The 25,608-nt window shown below is 40.6% G+C and overlaps 1 protein-coding gene across 1 annotated transcript; it reads left to right on the top strand.

Moving 5' to 3' along the window:
• The first annotated feature begins 8,849 nt into the window (after window positions 1–8,849).
• LOC143630761 (uncharacterized) lies at window positions 8,850–9,515 on the top strand. Its single transcript, XM_077099683.1, has 2 exons — window positions 8,850–8,907; window positions 9,085–9,515. Exons 1-2 carry the CDS (start codon window positions 8,850–8,852, stop codon window positions 9,513–9,515), a joined length of 489 nt encoding a protein of 162 aa, XP_076955798.1.
• The last annotated feature ends 16,093 nt before the right edge of the window (window positions 9,516–25,608 follow it).

Here is a 25,608-nt window from a genome sequence, read left to right as displayed (position 1 = left end):
CTACGGTTGTGTGATGATATTTAGTTCTTCGTGACTAAGAATGATGTGAGTAGGCTTATTGATGTGTGTGTGCATGGTGATCAAGGCCAAGTCAAATATATTACTCAGGTTTTCAAATCCCGTGGTGGAGAGGCCGGTGTGGCGTGATCATCATTTTGGCGAGTCAAATATATTTCTTAGGTTTTAAAATCCCGTGGTGAAGAGGCCCGTTGTATGTTGAGCCGTGATCGGGTCAAATATATTACTCGGGTTGTACCCGTGGTGGAGAGGCCCGTATCACGTGCTTGGATGTGTAAGCTTTGACCGAGTCAAATATATTACTCAGGTTTGACCCGTGGTGGAGAGGCTCGTGTCACATGCTTAGGTCTTACCGCATCTGTGTCAAATATATTACTCGAGTCTTGACTCGTGGTGGAGAGGCCCGTGTACGTGTGTTCGACGATGAAGGTATTATTTGGTGAATTATATTAATTATTTTATTATTATCCTCTCTATTGTTTAGAATTATAAGTTTTGAAATAAAGTCTGAAATATTGTTTATGAAAACCTGAACTCACTCAGCTCTAGCTGAATTTGTGTGTATGTTAGTTTGACTTTTAGGTTAAGGATTGGAGGTTACCGCTTGGACGTGCTGGAGACTACTCGGAAGGTTGATGGCATTTCTGGTAAAGGATTTAAAATAAAACGGATATTTTCTTTACATTCGATTTTGGACACTTGTACCCGTGTTTGGGACTTTTAATACTTAAACTTTTTCCGCTGTTATTTACTCTGAACTGGTTTTAAATACAAATAATTGTTTGGTTTTAAATTTTTGTGAAATTGTGGATGTGATTACCAACTGTAGGATTCCCGAGATTCGGGGTCTTACAAGTTGGTATCAGAGCCCTAGTTCGAGAGATCCGAGCATTCCCGAATGCTTGGACTCGAACAATAAAAGAAAATACTAGAAATGCCAACCGCGAGTAGCTGCACGCCAAGAGGTTAATTTTATATTTGTTTATTCATTTTAATAAGCATTAGGGTACCATTATGTGTGTACTTATTTAAATGTTAGATAGGATGCTAATATGGGTAGGGGCAGGGGCAGGGGGCTTAGGATGGGCGGGTAAATTAAACAATTAATAACACCTGATCAACGTTATTAGCGGTTTACCGTTAACTACCATGTTCTAAACGCTATATGTGCTTGACTGTGTTAGGGTTCTGTCTTTGTAGGGATAGGATATGGCTAATGCTTGAGTCAATAGCGTTACCGTTCTTCTCATTCCTTGAATTCTCCCGTTCATTCCTCAACGTCTCAAACGCTTTGCGCATAATTGTTTAACTGAGGCGTAGCATGCTGTCACTCGGGATTCCTTTTAAATTTGTTGAGTTACGGGCTTTGTTCCTGTTTGTAGACTTTGTGCCCGTAGACGTTTTGTCTCTTCCGTTTCTTATATGATTAGATGATTAATATTTGTCTTCATCTGCGTTCGTTCCTATATAACGGGATTCGAGGACGAATCCCATTCTAAGGAGGGTAGACATGTAACGCCCGTTACATTGTGTATATCTTGTAGCATTGTGTATATCTCTCGGGACTTGTCCGGCATTCCTCGGGGGCCTTCATGTCATTCCTGTAAGTTAAACTAATTAACTTTTTCATCAAGTTGCTACTTATTTCCATCTACAAGGGCTAGAGTGTAAGAATTTTATATCATAAACAAAAAACCCTAACCCCTCATTCTCCTTGGCCGATCGGAACACAGCAGCAGCCTTAGGGCTTTTTTTTCTTGTTGGGGCTGTTTGAAGTGAGTTTTTGCACCACAATCTTCCTAGGCATGTCCCATATAACATACTTTAAAATCACGTCTTTTGGTATTCGTTTGATTGGTCAACTAGTGTGTTGTACTTGCGAATTACCGACCCATTCAACTTGTGTAGCGTCGTGTGGACTTGTTGGCTGTGATTTTACTAAATTTGGTCCACACGGGGCTGAGTCGGTATCTAAGTGCATAAACAACCCGTTAACGCGCGTATTCGATAAAGTCAACAACTTTCGGGGGTAAATTGGGAACCCTTTGTCCCCGGGATTAACTAATGAGGTTTTGGCAAAATACATGGCCTGGGGGCTGATGTAATTGGATTTGGTAATGTCAAGGCTTTAGGTCAATCAAATCAAGTCGGAACGTCTCGTAGGATAAACGAGTCGATACGTTTAGTTAGTAATCTTTGTGTGCAACCCGACAGGCTTGTAAAATGTGGATTGGCTTTGAAGTTCTCAAACTCTTTGGTGTTTGTGTGGCTCGTTTCAGGTGAGTTCATGATGCCCTTTTTACTCTTTTTACATTTTAGGCTAGCATATACACCGAAATACAAATTTTATACGATTTTACTCGTTACAACGATTTGAATGGTATTACATGGTCTTACTCGTGATTGTGCATTTTGAAAGCTATATTGGAATTATTTGCTACGTTTTAGGATATGTTAGACTCGTTTATGGTCTTATATCCTTTAAGGTTACATACGTCGTTGATGGTCTAGACTCGAGGAAGTTGGCTTGGTAGAAATTGAATACGAGTAGACCTATTTACTTAGTTCACGTTGGGATGATATATATATATAGATATATATGTATATATATGTATGTATGTATGGAGGTATGAATGTATGTATGTATGAGTATGTGTTACCTTATATCCTATGGTTGTGTGATGATATTTAGTTCCTCGTGACTAAGAATGATGTGAGTAGGCTTATTGATGTGTGTGTGCATGGTGATCATGGCCGAGTCAAATATATTACTCAGGTTTTCAAATCCCGTGGTGGAGAGGCCCGTGTGGCGTGATCATCATTTTGGCGGGTCAAATATATTACTCGGGTTTTAAAATCCCGTGGTGAAGAGGCCCGTTGTATGTTGAGCCATGATCGGGTCAAATATATTACTCGGGTTGTACCCGTGGTGGAGAGGCCCATATCACGTGCTTGGATGTGTAAGCTGTGACCGAGTCAAATATATTACTCGGGTTTGACCCATGGTGGAGAGGCTCGTGTCACATGCTTAGGTCTTACCGCGTCCGGGTCAAATATATTACTCGAGTCTTGACTCGTGGTGGAGAGGCCTTTGTACGTGTGTTCGACGATGAATGAATTATTTGGTGAATTATATTAATTATTTTATTATTATCCTCTCTATTGTTTAGAATTATAAGTTTTGAAATAAAGTATGAAATATTGTTTATGAAAACCTGAACTCACTCAGCTCTAGCTGACTTTGTGTGCAGGTTAGTTTGACTTTCAGGATAAGGATTGGAGGTTACCGCTTGGACGTGCTAGAGACTACTCGGAAGGTTGAAGACATTTCTGGTCAAGGATTTCAAATAAACGGATATTTTATTTACATTCGATTTTGGACACTTGTACCCGTGTTTGGGACTTTTAATACATAAACTTTTTTCGTTGTTATTTACTCTGAACTGGTTTTAAATACAAAGAATTGTTTGGTTTTAAATTTTTGTGAAATTGTGGATGTGATTACCAATTGTAGGATTCCCGAGATTCGGGGTCTTACAGGAACTTCTAGAAGGAATGTCAGGGTCTATAAATAGAGTCCTAGGTTTCCATTTAGGACACGGATAACAAAGCACACAATAGGAGAAATATTCCAAAAGAATATTCTATTTGTTTCCTTGTAAAGTCGTCGCCGCCGTCATATACGAAACCCTAGACATGCCTTTCACTGTTGTATTAAATGATATATTAAATACAGTGAATCTTTGACTTTGATTGTGTTTTTATTGATTATTTATTACTGTTTCGTGTCAACTACTTCACACCTTCGTTCCCACTCATTGGATATCCTGATTCCGCCGGGATATTCAATAGGCCTTTGGGTAACTGAGTCAGTATGTTCTTGTCAACCTTTCTAAGGTTTGCACTTGACTCCCCGTCCTGACAATAGTGAAGTTGAATATACGATACATTTGGGGTCATGAGATGCTAAAAAATTTGTGTAAACTTATGATAACCATAAGAAATAACAAAATTAGAGAAAAAATGACGCAAAGTTAGAGAAAAAATGACGTTATGGGGAGGGTGTAACTTTGTGACGCTCATGTTGAGATAATGATAAATCGTAAATGAGCATATAAATCAATAAAATGCATGCATAGGGCTCCTATGCCTTAACCAAGTAAAAAGCCCCGATTCAAAAGTGACCGGTCATAGGCAGCCCAGATTACTGATTCTACTAGATAACCAGGTACATAGCCATGCAAATGGTCCCGGTTTCCACTAACGATTACGTTTGAGGTCACCGGCCATAGGCCGTTAGATGGAGTTGATCATGAGCAAACAATCTTAAAGATAAATATAAGCAATGCGTGTCGTGCTTTATGAGGAGAGTAAATGAAGATGGATATATCAAATGTAAACACGAATTCATTAATAATACTGAAAATTTGTGTACAAAGAGACATTATTCAAAAGAGAAGAAAAAAAACAAAAGTAATAAATTCAAAAATGATGAATAAAAATGTTGCTTGTAGCGTTTGTCTTCTCGAGTAGGTTGGTCTTTGGGCATAAGGATTAGTGTGAAGTGGTGCCATGATTCCTAAGTTAAAATTCATTGGCGTTGATGTAGTACACACGTCCTTCCCCACCCTGGTTGGCTTGGTTCACTTGAGTTTGCTAGGCCTGGTTTGGTTAAGGTTGAATAGCTTGGATGGGTTGGGCTTGCTCGGCTTGGGCTTCTAGTTGGAAGGTTTGGGCTTGATATACTTGGAGTTGGTTGATTTGGTTTGGGTAGGTTTAAATTTGATAAACGAGTTTTGGACATGTGTTGCGAAGATGGTTTGGGCTACCGCAATGATAGCAGGCACGCATGGTTGGGATAGATGGAGCATAAGGTAGGGCATGTGGTTGGGGAAATGGTTGAGTAATGGGTTGGGGAATTGGGGAGCCGAGTTTCGTTTTCATAGGCTCTCGACAATATTGGGTGAGGTGGCCGAATCGGTGGCAATTGGTGCACACTCGACAAGTGGATTGGGCCGGATGGTGAAGTTGGCAAGTGCTGCAATATGGGTGTGGGCCGGTGTATGGTTTCTTGGTTGGAGGGGCTTGTTGTGCTTGTGATTGGGCTATGATATAGTTTTGTAAACTGGCCTTTCGTTTGTTATTCCAGTAATGAGATGAGTTGTCGTTGTAGTTGTGGTTGTGTTTGGAGAATTCGGGTTTTGAGGATTCGGGCTTGGACTCTTTAGCGGGCTCAGATGCGAGCTTATCATTGTGCTTTTTGGAACTCTTCCGCATCAAGTGATGTGGTCTAAAATATTCATATTATTATATAAATTTTCCCTACTTTAAGTGCTTTTGAGGCCAGTTTTTATTGAATATTATTATTATTTGGCTCATGTGTTAGTTTAGTGGTTCCAATAGACAATGAGTTAAAATACGGTAATTTCACTATGAAACCGATGATTAAAAAGTTTAACATACTTTGTCTAATAATAATAATAATAATAATAATAATAATAATATGAGAATGAAGAAAGAAAAAAAGAAAAAAAATATACAGAAAGTAAACGTCTCCTAATATGTAATAATAATAATATATAATAATCACAATATATAATATGTAATAATAATGATTGTTATGTCGGTTGTTTTTATTGATTCCTTTTGTCATACTTTGGGCAGGGCCCACGAGAGTAGGCCTAACAGCCGCTTACGATTGTTGACATATAGAGCCGTCATTAGAGATTAATAAATTTATTCGTGTTTTGGGAGACACAAGAAAAGAAGCAGAGAACAAAAAAGGAAATCTTTGATTTGTGGTGGGGGTCACGAAGATAAGAGGCAGCCGCCACACAGGTGTTGATTGGAAGAAGATTCCATCTGCAGCATAAGGCACATGCACAGGGTGGTTCAAGAGGAAAGTCAGAGTGGACACAAATCATGAGGATTGAGCTAGACAACATAATTAACTGAACTTCTTCTCAATTGATTTTCGGTTTGATTTTTGGTATTTTTATTAAGAATTTAGTTAAACTTATTTAATTTATTTTATTCTTGTTTTGAGGATGACTATTGGCTAAACTGTTTTTAGTTACCTAGGCTTTGAATGAATATTTGTTGACTTTTGGTTTCCTTGTCGGTATTGGATTATTGGTGTTGGACTAATATTATTGTAATAGACTTTTTGATGCTTTTAAGATGAATATGCATGCTTAATATTAATTTACTTTTATTCAATTGTTCCATATGTGTCTTTGTGAATGTCTTTCATGCATAGACGCATATTATGTTACCTACTGTGTGTTTGTAAATAGTTTATGGTTTATAGTCGACATAATCCATAGGAACTATTGTTTGAGGGTTTAGAGATTTTAAGTGTTCTACCTATCTTGAGACTGAGATGTAATAGATAGTTGGGGTTGTCTTGGTCATTAGGTGGTTTGGGTATAGATAACACGAGAGCGGATTTCCCCCTTATTGTCTTTTGATTTTTTCTATCCTAAGACTTTTTGAGCATCTTTCGGTTACTCCTAACGTCCCTTACACTCCCGGATGTATTGTGATTAGTGAGACTGAGAGGTGATCTAGTCATTAGAGTACTTTAATATTGTTTGAGAGACTGACAGGTAATCCAACCAACCGGTTTGCGTCATACGTCCATTAGGTATTCCTTTTAGGTGACAACCAGAGAATGATCAGGGATCCACTAGGATGTCTAGGGCATCGTATCCTTAGATCCCGGTTCCATCACAAATAAGATTTCAAGATTCACAAATAAGATTTCAAGCCTAAGTAGGGCCTTTCTCATTATTGTCTTCATTTAAGTCTTAGAGTTTTAAGTTTAATTTATTAGTTTACTTTAGCTTAATTAATTAGTCTAAGTAATAATTAGTTTTAAAATTAAAATAAACAAAATCCAAAAATAAATTTTTTCTTTATCATTAATTTAAATAGCCTTTAGAATCTAGTTTCGTTAATTTAATTAGTGTCTCTAGAGTTTGATATTCCCGGACTTCCTATAGCTATTTTACACCCGATAGGTTCACTTGCCTGTTGCTAGTGGTTTGGATTAGGGTATTCTAGGTTTTTATTACTCGTTGTGCTAGGTTGATTAATAGCATTATTTTTATATACCACTTTTAGGCACATCAAGTTTTTGGCGCCGTTGCCGGGGACACTTGGTAATTGGCGAATTAGATTCTATTTGCTTTTCTTTGTTTTTAGTTTTAGTTTAATTAATTAGATTTTATTTTAATATTAATTGCTCTTAAATGCTATATGTGATTTGTGTGCTTTAGGGATAAGCTTGGGTCCTCACGATTCTATTTGTATTTCAGCGTATGCGACGAATTCGTTCGCTAGGACCACCAGAGTTCACTGTTTCGGACGAACCCGAGAGAGATTTTCGTGAGCACCGTAGGGAGCTTTGGGAGATTACAAGTGCTCTACGCGAAAGCAAGGTACACGTTTCGGATTCCACGTTAGATATGGCTGATGCTATTCCCCCTAGGCGTACGGTTCACTCGAGAGCGAATGAGGGAGTTATTGGGAGACGGTCTGCTATCACACGTCCGGCGATGCCTGATGCTAATAACTGGCATATTCCGCCCAACATCATGAATTCTATTACTAATTCCTCCCCATTTCACGGACTTGAAGACGAGGACGCGCCGGGCTATCTAAACAAATTCACTCGCATCTGCGACACTTTTCATATCGCCAACGCCACTCGTGCTTCTATCTACCTTCATCTTTTTCCATTTTCTCTAGAGGGTCGAGCTTCATCATGGTTGGAAAACCTTCCCCCTCCGTCCATCACTACCTAGGACGAACTTCAAGATAGACTCCTAAAGAAGTATTTTCCGCCATCTACAGCCTCGCGACTTTGTGATCAGATCTACTCCTTTCGCATGGACCCTGATGAGTCATACCCTTTGGCTTGGGAAAGGTTCCATAACCTGCTTAGTAGATGCCCCCAGCATGGTCTGTCCGAATGGGCCGTAGTCGAGAAATTCTATAACGGGCTGACCTTCAAGATGCAGCAGAGATTCAACACGTCAGCTGTAGGGAACATGTTAGAGAAGCTGGATATAGATGAGTGTGAGTCGATGTTTGAGAGCTTCGCCCTAGCCGAGCAGCAGGGACCGTCCGCCCGAGGTACTTCTAAAACCACCACTTCTTCCGCTCGAGGCGTCTATTAAGTCTCGAATGATACTGGCTTCACGACTGCCTTAGAGGCAATTCAGAGGGAAATTAAGGACTTGAAGAAGGTCGTTCGGAAGTGCGAGATCTGCCGAGGAGGGCACAACACAGTTGATTGTCCAGTCGATCAGCAGGAGCAGGTGGACTACTTGGGAAATCAGAATAGAGGACCGAATGCCTACGGGAACCCTGGATGGAGGAATAGCTCGAACTATGGTTGGAGGTCGGGAGGTAATGCTCAGGGCTTTCAGCCGAGGCAGGAGCAGAGTCAGGCTAGAGATACGGAGGTGGCAGGGAGTTCAAGTGCGGGGAAGAGCAGTGGTATGGATCCGGATGTTAAGGAGTTTCTAACTAAGCAATCTACCATGCATCCCCAACTTATTGACAGAGATAATAACACACAACATAGACTGGCTGAGCACGACACCTTATTGAGGAACCAACAGTCGTCAATTTTGGAGATGTCTCGAAAGGTGGATGAGATGATGAAGCATATGCTACCTAATAAGCAGGTCGGAGCGTTTCAGGGCAGCACCGAGCTTAACTAGAATGCACAGTTGAAGGCAGTGACCACCCGTAGTGGCAGAGGAGACGATAGAGAGCAGCCACCGGCAGATGATGAGGAGCCGGTGGACGAGGAGATATAGATGGAGGCTCCTATGATGACGCATGATAGGCGAGCCCCAGGAAGTACCGCGTCAAATGGTTAGTCTCCCCCGAAGAACTTTATTGAGAAGAAGATTGAAGAGAAGAAGAGTCCCGAAGTCGATCTTACTCGAGTTCCGTATCCTGCTCGTCTTCTGTGGCAGAAGTATGTGGAGGAATATGGACATTTCTTGGACATGTTTAAACAATTAAAAATCAATCTTCTGTTTGTTGAAGCACTCCAACATATGCCCAAGTATGCTAAATTCTTAAAAGATCTTCTTTCGAATAAGAAGAAGCTGGAAGGGCTTTCGACGGCATGTCTAAATGAAGAATTCTCTGCGGTAGTCCAGAACAAGCTGCCGGAGAAATTAGCAGACCCGGGACACTTCACGATTCCGTGTTTGTTTGGCAGCTCGACTGAGAGCTACGCATTGGCCGATTTAGGTGCTAGAATAAATCTTATGCCTTATTCTCTCTATAAAAATCTAGACCTAGGCGAGCCGGTCCTAACGCGCATGAGTTTATCCTTGGCCGACCATTCGGTCAAATATCCGCCGGGAATTGTGGAAAACGTACTTGTTAAAGTCGATAAATTCGTTTTCCCCATGGATTTTGTTATTCTTGACATGGAGGCTAACAATCAGGTCCCGCTCATTTTGGGATGACACTTCCTGCGTACTACTAAAGCGCTTATTGCCGTCTTCGACGCAAAATTACACTTCGTTTAGGGGAGGAAAATGTCACCTTCGATGTCGTCAAATCGATGAGGAACTCCAGTAGTCAAGACGATTCCCTTTACTTTCTTGACACATTCATATCTCAGTTCGTGCGCTGTCTTGACTACATCTCAGGAGCAGATTTGCTCAATCAGGAGGACGAGGTTGGTGTTCCCCTGCAGCACAACCAGAGCGTTCTTGCTAGCTAACCACCTGAATACCCCGAGGTGTTCACGGTTGCCGATAGCACCGAGGGACCGAAGGAGAGACCATCAATTGAGGCACCACCATCCCTTTAGCTTAAAGAGCTACCTCCTCATTTGGATTATGCTTTCTTGGACGGTGAGGCTGATTTGCCCGTCATCATTTCTTCTCGGTTGACGGATGATGAGAAGTCGAGGTTGGTTGATGTGCTTAAGGCACACAAACAGGCTATTGCGTGGAAACTCATGGACATTCAGGGCATCAGCCCGAACTTTTGCACGCACAGGATACTCATGGAGGATGAGTACAAGCCTGTAAACCAATCTCAGAGGAGGCTCAACCCTAACATGTCAGAGATAGTCAAGAAGGAGGTTATCAAACTCCTCGACGTTGGCCTGATTTATCCCATCTCTGATTCTTCATGGGTGAGTCCCGTTCAGGTCGTCCCTAAGAAGGGAGGGATGACAGTTGTCACTAACGAACGTAATGAGCTTATTCCGACTAGGACAGTCACAGGTTGGCAAGTGTGCGTTGACTACAAGAGGCTTAACGATGCTACTAGGAAAGACCACTTTCCTCTTCCGTTCATCGATCAGATGTTGGAGCGCCTGTCGGGACGACAGTTTTACTATTTTCTTGACGGATTTTCAGGTTATTTCCAGATTCCGATCGCATATGAGGATTAGGAAAAGACAACCTTTTCATGCCCATATGGTACCTTCGCGTACAAACATATGCCTTTCGGGTTATGTAATGCTCCGGCTACATTCCACCGTTGCATGGTAGTGATATTCCAGGACATGATCGAGAGTTCCATGGAGGTTTTCTTGGATGATTTTTCGGTATACGGGGACTCTTTTGATCAATTTCTTTCTAATCTTGAGAGGATGATGAAGCGATGCATAGAGACGAAGTTGATGCTAAACTAGGAGAAGTGCCACTTCATGGTGACTGAAGGCATTGTGCTTGGGCATAAGATTTCGCGAGACGGTATTGAGGTAGATAGAGCTAAGATCGACACCATCAGTAGACTTCCTCCACCGACTAGTGTGAAATCCGTTCGTAGTTTTCTCGGGCATGCGGGTTTTTATCGTAGGTGCAGCAAAGATTTTTCTAAGATCACCCGGCCCATGACTCGCCTTCTAGAGAAGGACATGACATTCGACTTTGATGCTGATTGTCTGAAGGCGTTTGAGTTTCTCAAGGGGTAGCTGGTTAACGCCCCTATCTTAGTAGCACCTGAGTGGAGCTTACCCTTCGAGCTCATGTGCAATGCTAGTGATTTTGCCGTCGGGGCTGTTCTAGGTCAGCGGAAGGACCAGCACTTCCATCCTATCTATTACGACCCTCAGTGATGCTCAGGAGAATTACACGACTACCGAAAAGGAGCTTCTAGCAGTGGTCTTCGCGTTCGACAAATTCCGTTCTTATCTCATGCTGTCCAAAACCATCATTTATACTGATCATGCGGCATTGCGATACCTATTCGCCAAGAAACATGCCAAACCTCGCCTGTTACGATGGATTATCTTGCTTTCTGAGTTCGATATTGAGATTAGAGATAAAAAGGGAGCGGAGAATGTTGCTGCGGATCACTTGTCATGTTTGGAAGATCCGAAGAGAGAGGAGATTAGAGAGGAAACCATCGGGGATAGGTTTCCCCATGAGTCGTTGATGATGGTAAGAGTGAGCTTTGAGAGAGAGCCAGTTTTGTACGTGAGTGCTAAAGAGGAGGGTCTGCCATGGTTCTCTGACATTACAAATTGTCTGGCTGAAGGAGTGGTGGTCAAGGGCATGAGTTATCAGCAGAGGAGGAAGTTTTTCGCAGATGCCAACCACTACATATGGGATTCACTGTATTTGTTTCGTGTAGGCGCCGATCGAGTGTTGAGGAGGTGTGTGAGTAGAGAAGAGGGCCGTGATATTCTTAGACATTGTCATGAGGGTTTAACTGGTGGCCACCATGGTCCATCTTCCACTGCGAGGAAAGTTCTAGATTCCGATTTTTATTGGCCATCGATTTTCAAAGAGTCGCACGTGTTTGTCAGACAGTGTGATGCATGTCAGCGCACTAATAACACCTCATCCCGTAATGAGATGCCCCAAAACCCTATTCAGGTTTGTGAAGCTTTCGATGTTTGGGGCATTGATTTCATGGGTCCATTCCCTTCTTCTCGAGGGAACCGATACATTATCGTGGCTATCAACTACGTTTCCAAGTGGGATGAGGCTCAAGCCTTTCCCACTAAGGACGCCCGAGTTGTAGTCAGATTCTTGAAGAGGTTGTTCAGTTGGTTTGGTACTCCCAAGGCCTTGATCAGTCATAGGAGCACACATTTTTGCAATGCCTAGGTGGAGAAGACGTTGACACGGTATGGGGTCACCCATCGGTTGTCCACCGCCTATCACCCATAAACAAGCGGGCAAGTGGAGAACGCAAACCGAGGTGTTAAGCGTATTTTGGAGAAAACTGTCGGCAAGAACCACAAGGACTGGTCAGATAAGTTGGATGACGCACTTTGGGCTTTCCACACAGCTTTTAAAACACCTATTGGGACCACCCCATTTAGGATGGTTTACGGTAAAGCGTGTCATCTACCGGTTAAGTTAGAGCATAGAGCGTACTGGGCGTTGAGATCCGTTAATCTTGACCTGACCCAGGCCGCGAAAAACCGGTATCTTCAAATTCATTAGGTTGAGGAGTTGAGAGATGAGGCGTACGCGAGATCATGTTAAGTGTGGGGATCGAATGTTGGTGTATAATTCCTGTCTTAAGTTATTTTTAGGAAAACTTAAATCGAGATGGGGAGGACCGTATACGGTCAAGGAGGTGTTCCCACATGGTGCGATTGAACTTCAGAATGTTGATTGGAGCTCGTGGAAGATGAACGGCCATAGGTTGAAGCATTATATTGATGGGCCGGTTGATTCGGTTGAGGAGGACGTGTTTCGCATCGACTTCCCTAGGTTGACTGCTTGATAGGGATAGGACTCGGGTAATCCTGAGTGTAGAGTTTGTATATGTTGTTATTTGTTTTTTCTTTTATTTCTGTATTTTGAGTCAGTTTTTTTAGTTTTAGAGTCTATTTGATGTCTGCTTTGGGTGCTTTGAGCTTTGTTTTGCAGGTTTGGATGCTAACGTTTGTACTCAATCTCCATTCGGACGGGGGCATTCTGAGCTTATTGATTTAGGAGAGTACCCAAAAGCTGCGGCCGCGAATGAAATGCTATACGGTCGCTTTAACGGAACTTGACTTATGAAGATCACTGCCTTATTACCAGGGGAGTCTGTTCCATTTTCTTTTTGCTTTGCTTTATTTTATTTTATTTTATTTTATTTATGCTTTATTTTGGTCTTTTTCCTATCTCACATTGAGGACAATGTGAAATTTAGGTGTAGGGATGGGAAACTGCCGTTTTTTTTTAGGTAGTTTAAAAAAAAGTATATATTCATATAAAAAAATAAAAAAAAGAGAAAATTAAAAAAAATAAAAATTAAAAAAAATTGTGTCCCTTGAATTAAATATTTTGCGACAAAATGGAAAATGATAGAAAAATTGGGGATTGGTTTTTAAAACTACTAATATATATGAGATAAAAAAAAAATAGAAAGCGTACTTAATTTGGGATGTGTCGGTAGGCCCAACTAGCCTTGAAAGGTTTCCCCAAATTATTATTAATATACCTAATAATCATAAACCTTGTGGGTTTTCATCTTGAGGGGGAATAGTGAAGCTGAAAATTCGAGAAGGCATAGCGAGTATTACCTTAATCTTTAAACCTTGAGGTGGTGAAAATTACATGCACTTAAAATTAGCACGACACTGTTTTATGAAAGTAAATAACGAGTGGTGGCGCTCCGACCATGTCAATCATTTATACGAACTTAGAAAATAGTTATATATTTAGGTAAAAGATGCCTAAGAGCACAAAATTTTGTTGCATAAACGTCAAACATGTGCAAATATTTTCAAAGTAAAGTGAATGAGAAAGTTACGCAAATGCCAAAGAAGCATTCCCAAAAACAAATATAAAAAAATAAAAAAAAATAAATTCAAGTAATAGAAAAAGAGGCTAAAAGGCAAATACTAGACGGGGCCGAGAGCTTACGTGTTACCTAGGGGATGGTGACTTTGAGGATACATTATTGGGCTCAAGGTTCTTAATCAATAAATATTTTTAGGAAATACTAAGGGCGGAGGCCTCATACCGTCATATACTGGGTTGCAGCTTGGGTGAAACAATGTTGGGCCGAAATCCACTAATATAGTTTTAGGATTAGGAATTGCTCGTACGACCTCACTTGACCTTTCATCCATATATATTCCACCTAAGTGCATTTTCTTCTTACCATTAAAGGGTTTTTAGTTTACGGTGATAGGTTGAACCAGTCTACTTTAACCCGGTTTATATTGTCTTGATTATGCTTGAGATGGGGGTAAGCATATCTGTAACTCTTTAGGTGAGAGACTCTTAGGTTTATTGATATCACTTGAACTTAATCATTAAATATGATTGGGGGGAGGGGGCTGATAGGTTGGTGGCTGGGTTTAAGTAGACAACAATATCGGCAATCGCGGATTATGATTAAAGTAACCTAAATGTTTTAAAAATCAGTTTTCCGATTATGATTCCATTGCAAATAGCTTTTTCAGGGACGAAAAAGATTTAATTGTGGGGATATTTGATGTGGTATAAAATATTCATATTATTATATAAATATTCCATACTTTTAAGTGCGTTTGAGGCAAGTTTTTATTGAATATTATTATTATTTGGCTCATGTGTTAGTTTAGTGGTTTCAAGAGACAATGAGTTAAAATACGGTAATTTCACTATGAGACCGATGATTAAAAAGTTTAACATACTTTGTCTAATAATAATAATAATAATAATAATAATAATATGAGAATGAAGAAAGAAAAAAAGAAAAAAATATATAAAGAAAGTAAACGTCTCCTAATGTGTAATAATAATAATATATAATAATCACAATATATAATATGTAATAATAATGATTGTTATGTCGGTTGTTTTTATTGATTCCTTTTGTCATACTTTGGGCAGGGCCCACGAGAGTAGACCTAACAGCCGCTTTCGATTGTTGATATATAGAGCCGTGACAGCCGTCATTGGAGATTAATAGATTTATTCGTGTTTTGGGAGACACAAGAAAAGAAGCAGAGAACAAAAAAGGAATTCTTTGATTTGTGGTGGATAAGAGGCAGCCGCCACATAGGTGTTGATTGGAAGAAGATTCCATCTGCAGCATAAGGCACATGCACAGGGTGGTTCAAGAGGAAAGACAGAGTGGACACAAGTCATGAGGATTGAGCAAGACAACATAATTAACTGAACTTCTCCTCTATTGATTTTCGGTTTGATTTTTTGTATTTTTATTAAGAGTTTAGTTAAACTTATTTAATTTATTTTATTCTTGTTTTGAGGATGACTATTGGCTAAACTGTTTTTAGTTACCTAGGCTTTGAATGAATATTTGTTGACTTTTGGTTTGCTTGTCGGTATTGGATTATTGGTGTTGGACTAATATTATTGTAATAGACTTTTTGATGCTTTTAAGATGAATATGCATGCTTAATATTAATTTACTTTTATTCAATTGTTCCATATGTGTCTTTGTGAATGTCTTTCATGCGTAGACGCATATTATGTTACCTACCGTGTGTTCGTAAATAGTTTATGGTTTATAGTCGACATAGTCCATAGGAACTATTGTTTGAGGGTTTATATATTTTAAGTGTTCTACCTATCTTGAGACTGAGAGGTAATAGATAGTTGGGGTAGTCTTGGTCATTAGGTGGTTTGGGTATATATTACACGAGAGTGGATTTCCCCCTTATTGTCTTTTGATTTTTGCTAACCTAAGTCTTTTTGAGCGTCTTTAGGTTACTCCTTACGTCCCTTACACTCCCGGATGTATTGTGATTAGTGAGACTAAGAGGTGATCTAGTCATTAGAGTACTTTAACATTGTTGGAGAGACTGAGAGGTAATCCAACCAACCGGTTTGCGTCATACGTCACTTAGGTATTCCTTTTAGGTGACACACAGAGAATGATCAGGGATCCACTAGGATGTCTAGGGCATCGTATCTTTAGATCCCGGTTCCATCACCGTTCCCATAGCCGATAAGCATCCAAGATTCACAAATAGGATTTCTAGCCTAGGTAGCGCCTTTCTCATTGTTATCTTCATCTAAGTCTTAGAGTTTTAAGTTTAATTTCTTTCTTTAGCTTAATTAATTAGTCTAAGTAACAATTAGTTTTAAAATTAATAATAAATAAAATCTAAAAATAATTATTTTTCTTTATTAATAATTTAAATAGCTTTTAGAATCTAGTTTCGTTAATTTATTTAGTGTCTCTAGGGTTCGATATTCCCGGACTTCCCATAGCTATTCTACACCCGATAGGTTCACTTGCCTGTTGCTAGTGGTTTGGTTTAGGGTATTCTAGGTTTTTATTACTCATTGTGCTAGGTTGATTAATAGCATTATTTTTATATACCACTTTTAGGCACATCATCAAGGTCCCGGCCTTAATGTGGTTTTCAGTGAGGGTACTGGCTAGGGTAATGGCATCATGAAGTTCCTTCGGGTCACGACTTAGGACGGAATCTTGGATTTGCATCAGCAAGCCCGTGATGTACTTGTCAATGGCACGCTCCAAGGGAGTGACCATGTGCTGGATGAGGACGCTCAATTCGTGAAACCGATCATTGTAGGTGGTATTATCACCTCCCTCTTGCTTCAAATTCCAAAATTCTTCTTCCAACTTCCGGAGTTTGTATTTCACGTAGAACTTGTCTAACATGAGCTTCTTGAGGTCATCCCATGGCAACCTCACCCCCAAGGCCCTTTTTTTTTGCTATTCCACCAAGTAAGGGCACTCAATTGGAAAACGCTTGAGGCATACATGGTCTTTTTGTCATCCGGACATGCACAGTGGAGGAACACGCTTTCCATGTGCTCGAACCAATAAAGAAGGGTTGTAGCACCCTCAGTCCCAAAGTAATCGGTCGGGTTAGTGTTGGTGAATTGCTTGATAGAGAAAACATTAGGGTTCATGGGAGCATTAGAGGCATTCACGATTTAGAGTTGAGAGATGACTATTGGGAGGGCTTCCACGATTCCTTTCGTAATGCGAGACGACATACGGCGGCCAAAGTTGCTGACGCGGCGTTTACGGTTGATGAGACTGGAAGATGTACTGCAAGGATAATTTATGAGACTTGGGTAAATGTAGTAAATCTATGAGTTTGTGTAAATTGATAATTGTGAATTCTATTTAACAATTATAGGTTGGGTTTGTGGTTGAGGTTGATGTAACATTCGTATTTTTGAGAACGATAAATAAAAGAGAAATTAATTACTTATAGTATGTGTCGTAATTTAATTTCGTTAAGTATAAGAGATTGAGTGTTGGGCTGAGGACTTATGAATGGGCTTGAGAAAATGCATACGGGCCCAAGGACTATAGGGTGGGTTATTTAAACCCCAACCTTGTCCACCAACCTCATTTTCCCATTCTCTCTTTCTCTCCAAACACACACTCAAGAACACACACATATTTCTCTCGACCCAGATCCAAATCCGAACCAAAGGAAGGACGAATATCGTGTGTAACACCATCAAACCACAAGAATCACCACCAAATCCTCGGGTTCGTCTAGATCCAAACTGAACCCGAACCGAAAGGTAAGTTTTGGTTAAAAGGTTAAGTTTTATGATCAGTTTCGACATGCAAACTGATAGAACGATAGATTGGGCTGAAAGATGTAAGAAAAACATAAACTTGGTGACTCGTAACCTAGCGAGTGCGATATAGGAAGAAAAGGTGATGTTCGGACTATGTAAAACACGGGTATACAAAGTTGGTACAACCCAAAACCCATAAAAAGGGTAAAATCGGGTCCTAAGGAAGAGTCACGGAGGAAAACGGCTTAAAATGGTAAAAACGAAGAAAAGAAAAGAATTCGCATCGCATAACCATGTGAAGCGAATGGTTCCATGCGCATGGTTGCATGCGAAGCGAATGGTTCCATGCGAAGTGGATGGTTCCATGTGAATGGTTTCCGTGGAAGCGAATTATCCATGCGAATTCTTTCAGCTCGACCCCAGCCAGGGGCTCTGCCCCTTGGACCCTGTTAGGGGCTGCCGCCCCTAAACCCTGCTACCAGGGGCGCTGCCCCCGGACCCCCGTTAGTTGAGGGTTTCATTAACTTAGATGTTAGAAGTAGTAATAACAGATAATTGATACTCGTAACTTGTTACACAGTTAGCCGAGCTTAGTTAAAGAAGGGAATTACGATAAACTCGGAGAGGAATCGTCTTCAGGTGAGTTGTAGCCCCATTTCCCTTTGAAATGTTTTTAGGGATGTGTGCATACTAGAAGTGTATATATATATATACACACACACATACATACATACATATATGTTGAAGGAGAATAACTAATGCAAGAACGAAAGAATGTGGTAAGAATTGTACGTGCCTAGTTTGATAACTAAATGTGATTGTAAGAGTCAAATAGAATATAATGAAAGAGTCAGCCTGGCAGGCCCTTCTAATACCTGGGCAAGAATAGAGTGGCCAACTCTAGGATATCGGTGCAAGAGGTTGGGTGGCAGACCCTTATAATATCTGTGCAAGAGGTTGGGTGGCAAAACCTTATAATATCTGTGCAAGAATGTAAGAATAGTTGTATGCTAGGTAAGAAAAGGTAAGAATAATGTAAGAATAGTGCCTAGTAATATTTCTACGTAAATGAAAGAATGCGCAAGAATAAGTATATAAAACAATGTGTAAGAACAATCTTGTAACTGTTAAACTAGAACTTACTCAGCGTAACTGACTTTTAGTATGCACGTAGGTGAATAGAATGCGGCAGGTTGCTTAAGGGGAGGCATGTGGCAATAAAGTGAAGACCGGCATCAAAGAAAGAAGATTCATGTGTCATTTATGTTATGTTTTAAGACAAATTCACTTTTGTTTAGACAAGAATCGATGTTTTGTAATGTAATGCATGAAATTTTAATTATTCCGCAAAAGTTTTAATTAACTTTGATTATAGAACTGTGTTTATGAGTAAATCCAATACCACCAACACCAAAGTAGGGTTACCGGGAACCGGGACTTACAAGTTGGTATCAGAGCATAAGTTAGAGAAAAATAAGCATCCTACATGCTTAGACTCGAACAGAGAATGGAACAAAAAGAAGAAAGAAAGAAGATGCCGGTCCGAGAATGCCATGTGTCACCCGAGAAAGCTTAGTAAGTTGATTGTCTTGTGTATTTTAAAGAATTAGTAAGAAAGTTAGATTACTTGCTAGAAGTAGAATCAATTGTTGATATGTGATGATGTGAACTATACGATGGTCTAATTGTTAAAAGTAGAAACTAGCGCAAGTAGACTCACAAAGGGAAGTGTATAGGACATGGAGAGTAACGTGATCAGCTAATCACAACTAGCCATTGTTATTACCTGTTGGCCTTACTATCCTTGAACTAAGTAGTTCCTAATGTGACGACGTTTGTGTTTTCCTATAGAATTCGAATGACTGGTGCAAAGAAGACTGCTGAACAAGGAGGGCGCACGGGACACCGTGGTAGGCCTCGTGTTACCCGAGTACCCCCTGAGGAACCGATCATCGAGTCCGAGGAAGAAAGAAGCATGACTGTGCGAGATGAAGGGTATCAGCTCGACCCTGCTATCCAAGCTGCCATTACTCAGGCAGTAGCTGCGGCAATACAGAATCTTCAACAAGAAAAGTCAACTGAGAGTCGTGTAAGAACCCCTGAGGGGACGGGAGAAGGTAGTAGGAAAGATGAGGAGACTAAGAGAGAGGAATCGAGTGAAGATCAGTCTGTGAAGGTCAATGATGGTAAGAGGGGCCGATGTGGGTGCAGCTACAGGTTGTTCAAAGGTTGCGACCCACCGAAGCTGTCTAGTACGGGGGACGCAATCGCTACTCTCCAATGGATAACCGCAATGGAAAAGGTTATCTGAATTAGCGAGCGCCGCCCCAACTAAGCCGTGGGTTATGCTACTCAGTCTTTTAGGGAAGAAGCGATGTTCTGGTGGGAACCTGTTGAGCAAAGAAAAACCCCTGCTAAGATAAAGGCTATGAAGTTGGAAGATTTGAAAGAGATGGTCATGAAGAAATTTTGTGTGGATGCTAAAGTTGAGAGGGTGGAGATGAAGTTCCTGAATTTGAGGGAGGGGAAAATGACACATCGCGAGTACACCACTGAGTTCAATCGCATGTTTAGACTTGTCCCTGACCTGGTGAACACTGAGGCAAAAAGGATCACGTGCAACTTGAGGGGACTGCCACAAAATGTCCGCACCTTAGTCCGTTCTAGTAAACCTACCACTTTTGATTCTGCTGTCGAACTTGCATAGATGGTTTATGATGACCTGGCAGTGGATGATGTGGTGGTGGTAGAGGAGAAGAAAGAGAAGGGGGTTGCTCCTACTAAGCGACCGGGTACTCAGTTATGGAAATCAAAGCAGAAGAAGCAGAAGGTGTGGGAAAATAAGCCTTGTAAAACTTGTGGAAAGATGCACGGGGGAGAGTGTAAGTGGGGCATAAGGATGAAGACTTGCTACAAGTTTGGGAAGACAGGGCACTACTCTCGTGATTGTAACAGCGAGTCTATCTGTTACAAGTGTGGAAAGACTGGCCATATGGCAAGGGAGTGCACCACAAATGAAGCTGGAAGAAGCGGTAAGAAAGGGGGCTGACTAGAATAGGCCAAAGACTAGAGCCTACATGCTTACCCAAGAATAAGCCAAGAAGATCCCCGATGTCGTGACAGGTACATTTCTATTAAACGGTATTTCCGCTTCAGTGTTGTTTGATTCAGGTGTGACTAGGAGTTTTGTAGCTACCTCGTTTTGTAAAACAGCTAAGATGGTTTGTTGTCGAGTGCCTGAAACTTTTATGGTAGAGACCGCTAGTGAGACCTTAGTTAAAATTATATGAATGGTTAAGAATTGTAAGATAGAGTTGGAGGGACACGAATTCCCTGCTACCCTGTATGTAGTGACCTTAAGAGGATTCGATGAGTATTGGGGATGGATTCGCTGTGTGAATTCGAAGCTCAGATAGTGTGCAAGAGTAGATTGATAAGACTGAAGTCTTCGGATGATGATACAGTGACAGTTTATGGTGATAAAGAAAGCTCAGGGCTTAACGTCATTTCAATGATCAGAGCCGAAGGTTTGTTAAGGCGAGGGTGCAATGCCTACATGGCGTATGTTGTCAAAGCTATGGCCGAGACGAAGGAAGTGAAAGATGTTCCCGTAGTGTGTGACTACCCCGAAGTGTTCCCTGAGGACCTTCTGGGATTGCCGCTGGAACGTGAGGTAGAGTTTCAGATAGAGTTAATACCATGAGCACAGCCCGTCGTGAAAGCACCTTATCTTTTGGCGCCGTCCGAAATGAAGGAACTAATGTCCCAACTACAAGAACTCCTCGACAAAGGTTTCATAAGGCCGAGTGTTTCTCCATGGGGCATGCCGGTGTTATTCATTAAGAAGAAGGATGGGAGTATGAGAATGTACACTGACTACAGGGAGTTGAATAAGGTTACGATGAAGAATAGATATCCGTTGCCACGGATTGATGATCTGTTTGATCAGTTACAAGGTGCTAGTTAGTTCTCGCGAATAGACCTCAGATCGGGTTATCATCAGTTGAAGGTAAAAGAGGCAGACATCCCTAAAACAGCGTTTCGGATACGGTACGGACATTATGAGTTCCTTGTGATGTCGTTTGGGCTCACCAATGCTCATGCAGCATTTATGGATATGATGAATAGGGTATGCCGACCAATTATTGATAAGTTGGTTATCGTTTTCATTGACGATATATTGATTTATTCGAAGAGCGAGTCTGACCATGCTGAGCATCTGAGGGAAGTATTAGAAGTTTTGAAGAAGGAGAAATTGTATGCTAAGTTCTCGAAATTTGCATTTTGGCTGCAAGAGGTACAACTTTTAGGTCACATAATCAATCTCGAGGGGATTACTATGGACCCAGCTAAGATCGAAGCGATAAAGAATTGGAAGACGCCGCGAAACCCGATTGAGATACGCAGTTTCCTAGGGTTAGCTGGCTATTATAGGAGATTCATTCCGGGTTTCTCCAAAATAGCCGCACTGTTGACCGGCATGACTCGAAAGACTGTAGTATTAAGTTGGGGTAAGTATCAAGAAGAAGCATTTGAAGAATTGAAGAGAAGACTCAAACAGGCTCCAATCCTTGATCTGCCCGATGGTGAGGAGGATTTGGTAGTCTGTACGGATGCTTTGTATCAAGGGTTAGGCTGCGTGTTGATGCAACGAGGGAAGGTCATAGCCTATGCGTGTAGACAGTTGAAAGTTCACGAAAGCACATACCCGACGCACGACTTAGAGTTAGCAGCTGTGGTGCATGCTCTCAAGATTTGGAGACACTACTTGTATGGTACTAATTGTACCATTTATACCGATCATAAGAGCTTGAAATACTTCTTTGAGGAGGTTAAAACTAATAAAGGATTATGATTGTGACATCAAGTATTATCCCGGAAAGGCTAATGTAGTCGCTGACGCCTTAAGCCGGAAGAACGCAGAAGTTATCATGACGGTCAAGTCATATAAGTTGATCATCAATTCAGATTTCTTCGAAGAAATCAGCAAGGTGCAATCAGAGGTGCTAGTAGATGAAGGGTTGATGAAGAAAGAAAGGATCTTTGGACAGCAGAACGAGTTGATAGATAATACTCACGGTGTAAAGACTAGGTTTGTTCGGATGTGGATTCCTTGTCATGGGAATCTTAGAGGTCGAGTCCTAGACGAGACCCATAAGTCTCGGTACTCAATTCATCCAGGATCTACCAAGATGTATAAAGACCTGAAGAAAGACTATTGGTGGCCGGGCATGAAGAATGAAATGGTAGACTATGTCAATAAGTGCTTAACTTGCTTGCAAGTCAAGGCAGAGCACCAGAAACCGTATGGAAATATACAGCCTTTGGAGACACCCCAATGGAAATGGGAGCACATCACCATGGATTTCATAACTAAGCTACCGCGTACAGCTAAGAACCATGATACCATATGGGTGATCAAACCTCTTCAAGGTTTGATCAGATTAAGGCCAGAATGAAAGCTGCTCATGATCGTCAAAAGTCATATGCCGATAAACGAAGACGGTCGATAAAGTTTAATGTTGGGTACCATGTGATGCTTAAGGTCTCGCCTTGGAAGGGGATTATTCTTTTTAGGAAGAGAGGAAAGTTGAGTCCGAGGTACATTGGGCCGTTCAGAATCATAGCCCCAATGGGCGAAGTGGCTTACAAGCTAGACCTACATGATGAGCTAGAAGGAATTCACTCTACCTTCATGTATCTCACTTGAGAAAATGTCTAGCTGATGACACGTCCTATGTGCCACTGCTGGACATCGAGGTGGGCGAACAATTGAACTATGTTGAGCAGCCTGTTGAGATAGTTGACATAAGGAAAAGCAGCTTCGTCGTAAAGCTATTCCCCTGGTGAAAGTAATATGGAAGCATCGTAAGGAATTAGATGCAACTTGGGAAGTTGAAGAAGAGATGCGCAACTTTTACCCGCATTTGTTTAGTGGTAATAGTTAGGTTTCGGGGACGAAACCTCTTTTTAGGAAGGTGGATTTGTAACATCCGTATTTTTGAGAATGATAAATAAAAGACAAATTAATTACTTATTGTGTGCGTCGTTATTTAATTTCGTTAAGTATAAGAGATTGAGTGTTGGGCCGAGGACTTATGAATGAGCTTGAGAAAATGCATATGGGCCCAAGGCCCATAGGGTGGGGTATTTAAACCCTAACCTTGTCCACCAACCTCATTTTCCCATTCTCTCTTTCTCTCCAAGCACAAACTTAAGAACACACACATATTTCTCTCAACCTGGATCCAAATCCGAACCAAAGGAAGGACGAATCTCATGTGTAACACCATCAAACAACAAGAATCACCACCAAATCCTCAGGTTGGTCCAGATCCGAACCGAACCCAAACCGAAAGGTGAGTTTTGGTTAAAAGGTTAAGTTTTAAGATCGCTTTCGACATGTGTTGTTACATGGTTTGTACGTCTCGGTCTTTATAAGTTTGTTAATGTAATTTTCTTATAATATAGGGGCTTTAATGTAAATATGCTATTCGCTCTATTGTGAGTTACATTCGTTAGCCCGTAACGAATGTTACACATTCATGGTTAATGTAAGCTCATTCGTTAACCATGATTAATGAATGAGATAACGAATGAGGGCTATTCGTTATGATTAAGTGTATTAACGAATGAGGTTGTTCATTCGTATGTTTTAATGTAATGAATGACACATTCGTTAAGTGTTAACTTAACGAATGTGATCATCCCCTATATATATCCTGTAAGAAATTCGTTGAATGTAACAGTTCTTATTATCTCTATCAAGTGTCGTTACTTTGCCCGATTGTGCTCTCAATACACGTAGTACACATAGTTAAAGTAACCTAGCCTAATCGTATACATAATCAACGAATGAATCACTGTCATCAAAAGATCTAGATCCAAACAGGCTCAATCAAGTGGTATCAGAGCCATCTGATCTATATTCGAGGTTATTCGTCGCATAATTGTATTCATTCATCCAGGATTGAATCAATTTTAGTATGATTTGATCTAATTAATGGTTCGTGAAGTTCTGGTGAAACAGAGGTTTCTGTTTAATAGTAATTGGATTGTTCTAAGTGTATTTGGACCATTAATTAGGTAATAGTAACTAGTTATGGAGGATTTGAGTTCAGATTGAGGTGAATTGGATAAGTATTCGATTGAATTGATAAGTGAATTGAAGTTTGAATCAAATGATAATGGCATTCGGTTATCTGGACAATTGAGGTCCGAATTGTAGTGGTTGTGATTATGGATAAATTTAGTGAGGTTTAGAATTGAATTACGAATAATTTGATATAGATTTCAAGGATTTTGAACCAGTACGGACTAAGATCTAGAGTTTGAAGTTTTGAATACTCATTCGTTACTGGTTGAATACTGATACGTTTAGATGGTTGAAGATTGATTCGTTAATCTAACTGATCATTCGTTCATTTCATATTCGTTAAACCTTAACGTCATTCGCTTAAACAACATTCGTTAACTCATAAATCTCACATTCGCTAATCACATTCACCATTCGTTCATCTCATTCGCTAAACCTTCCACTCGTATGAACAGTATCTCATTCGCTATCACACATTCATTTGAATCATTAACGAATATCACACATTCGTTAGTGTTCTGATTCGTTTGAACAGTAACCATAACTTTTAAGTGTTGACAAGTTTGGTCCTTGAATTTTCAAAACTTGTTATCTCATGGCTTCTCAGAATGCTTCGTATTATGCATTGGCATCCCATAATGCGTTAATGCAACCAATGCTGACAATGGACAACAAGATCGGTAGTCATAACAAGTGTCCTAAACTTCTGAAGCTGTCAGATTTTGCTCGGTGGGAATCGAGGTTTCATGCTCATTTGGGATCGGTACATCCAAGCAGTGTACAGTTTTTTGATGTTGTTTTTGTAGCACCTCTTGTAGGTAGTGACAATCTTGGTTGGACTCCAAAGGAATTTAAGCACTATGAAGCACAAGAAATCAAAGATTTTGAAAGTGAGACAAAAGCCTATTCAACTCTCACAATGGCTATGCCCGAACAAATATTTCACCAGTATAGCACTATTAAGATTTGTGCATCTCTATTTACAACCCTGAAGACTAGAAGCTTGGGAAATACGCTCGAGAGTAA

This window comes from Bidens hawaiensis, unplaced genomic scaffold, assembly GCF_021521415.1.
Source record: "Bidens hawaiensis isolate Kalapana, Puna unplaced genomic scaffold, B.hawaiensis_p1.1 tig00005808_1, whole genome shotgun sequence".
NCBI lineage: Eukaryota > Viridiplantae > Streptophyta > Magnoliopsida > Asterales > Asteraceae > Bidens > Bidens hawaiensis.
Note: the sequence above shows the minus strand (reverse complement) of the source record. Positions and strands in the feature narration are given on the sequence as shown.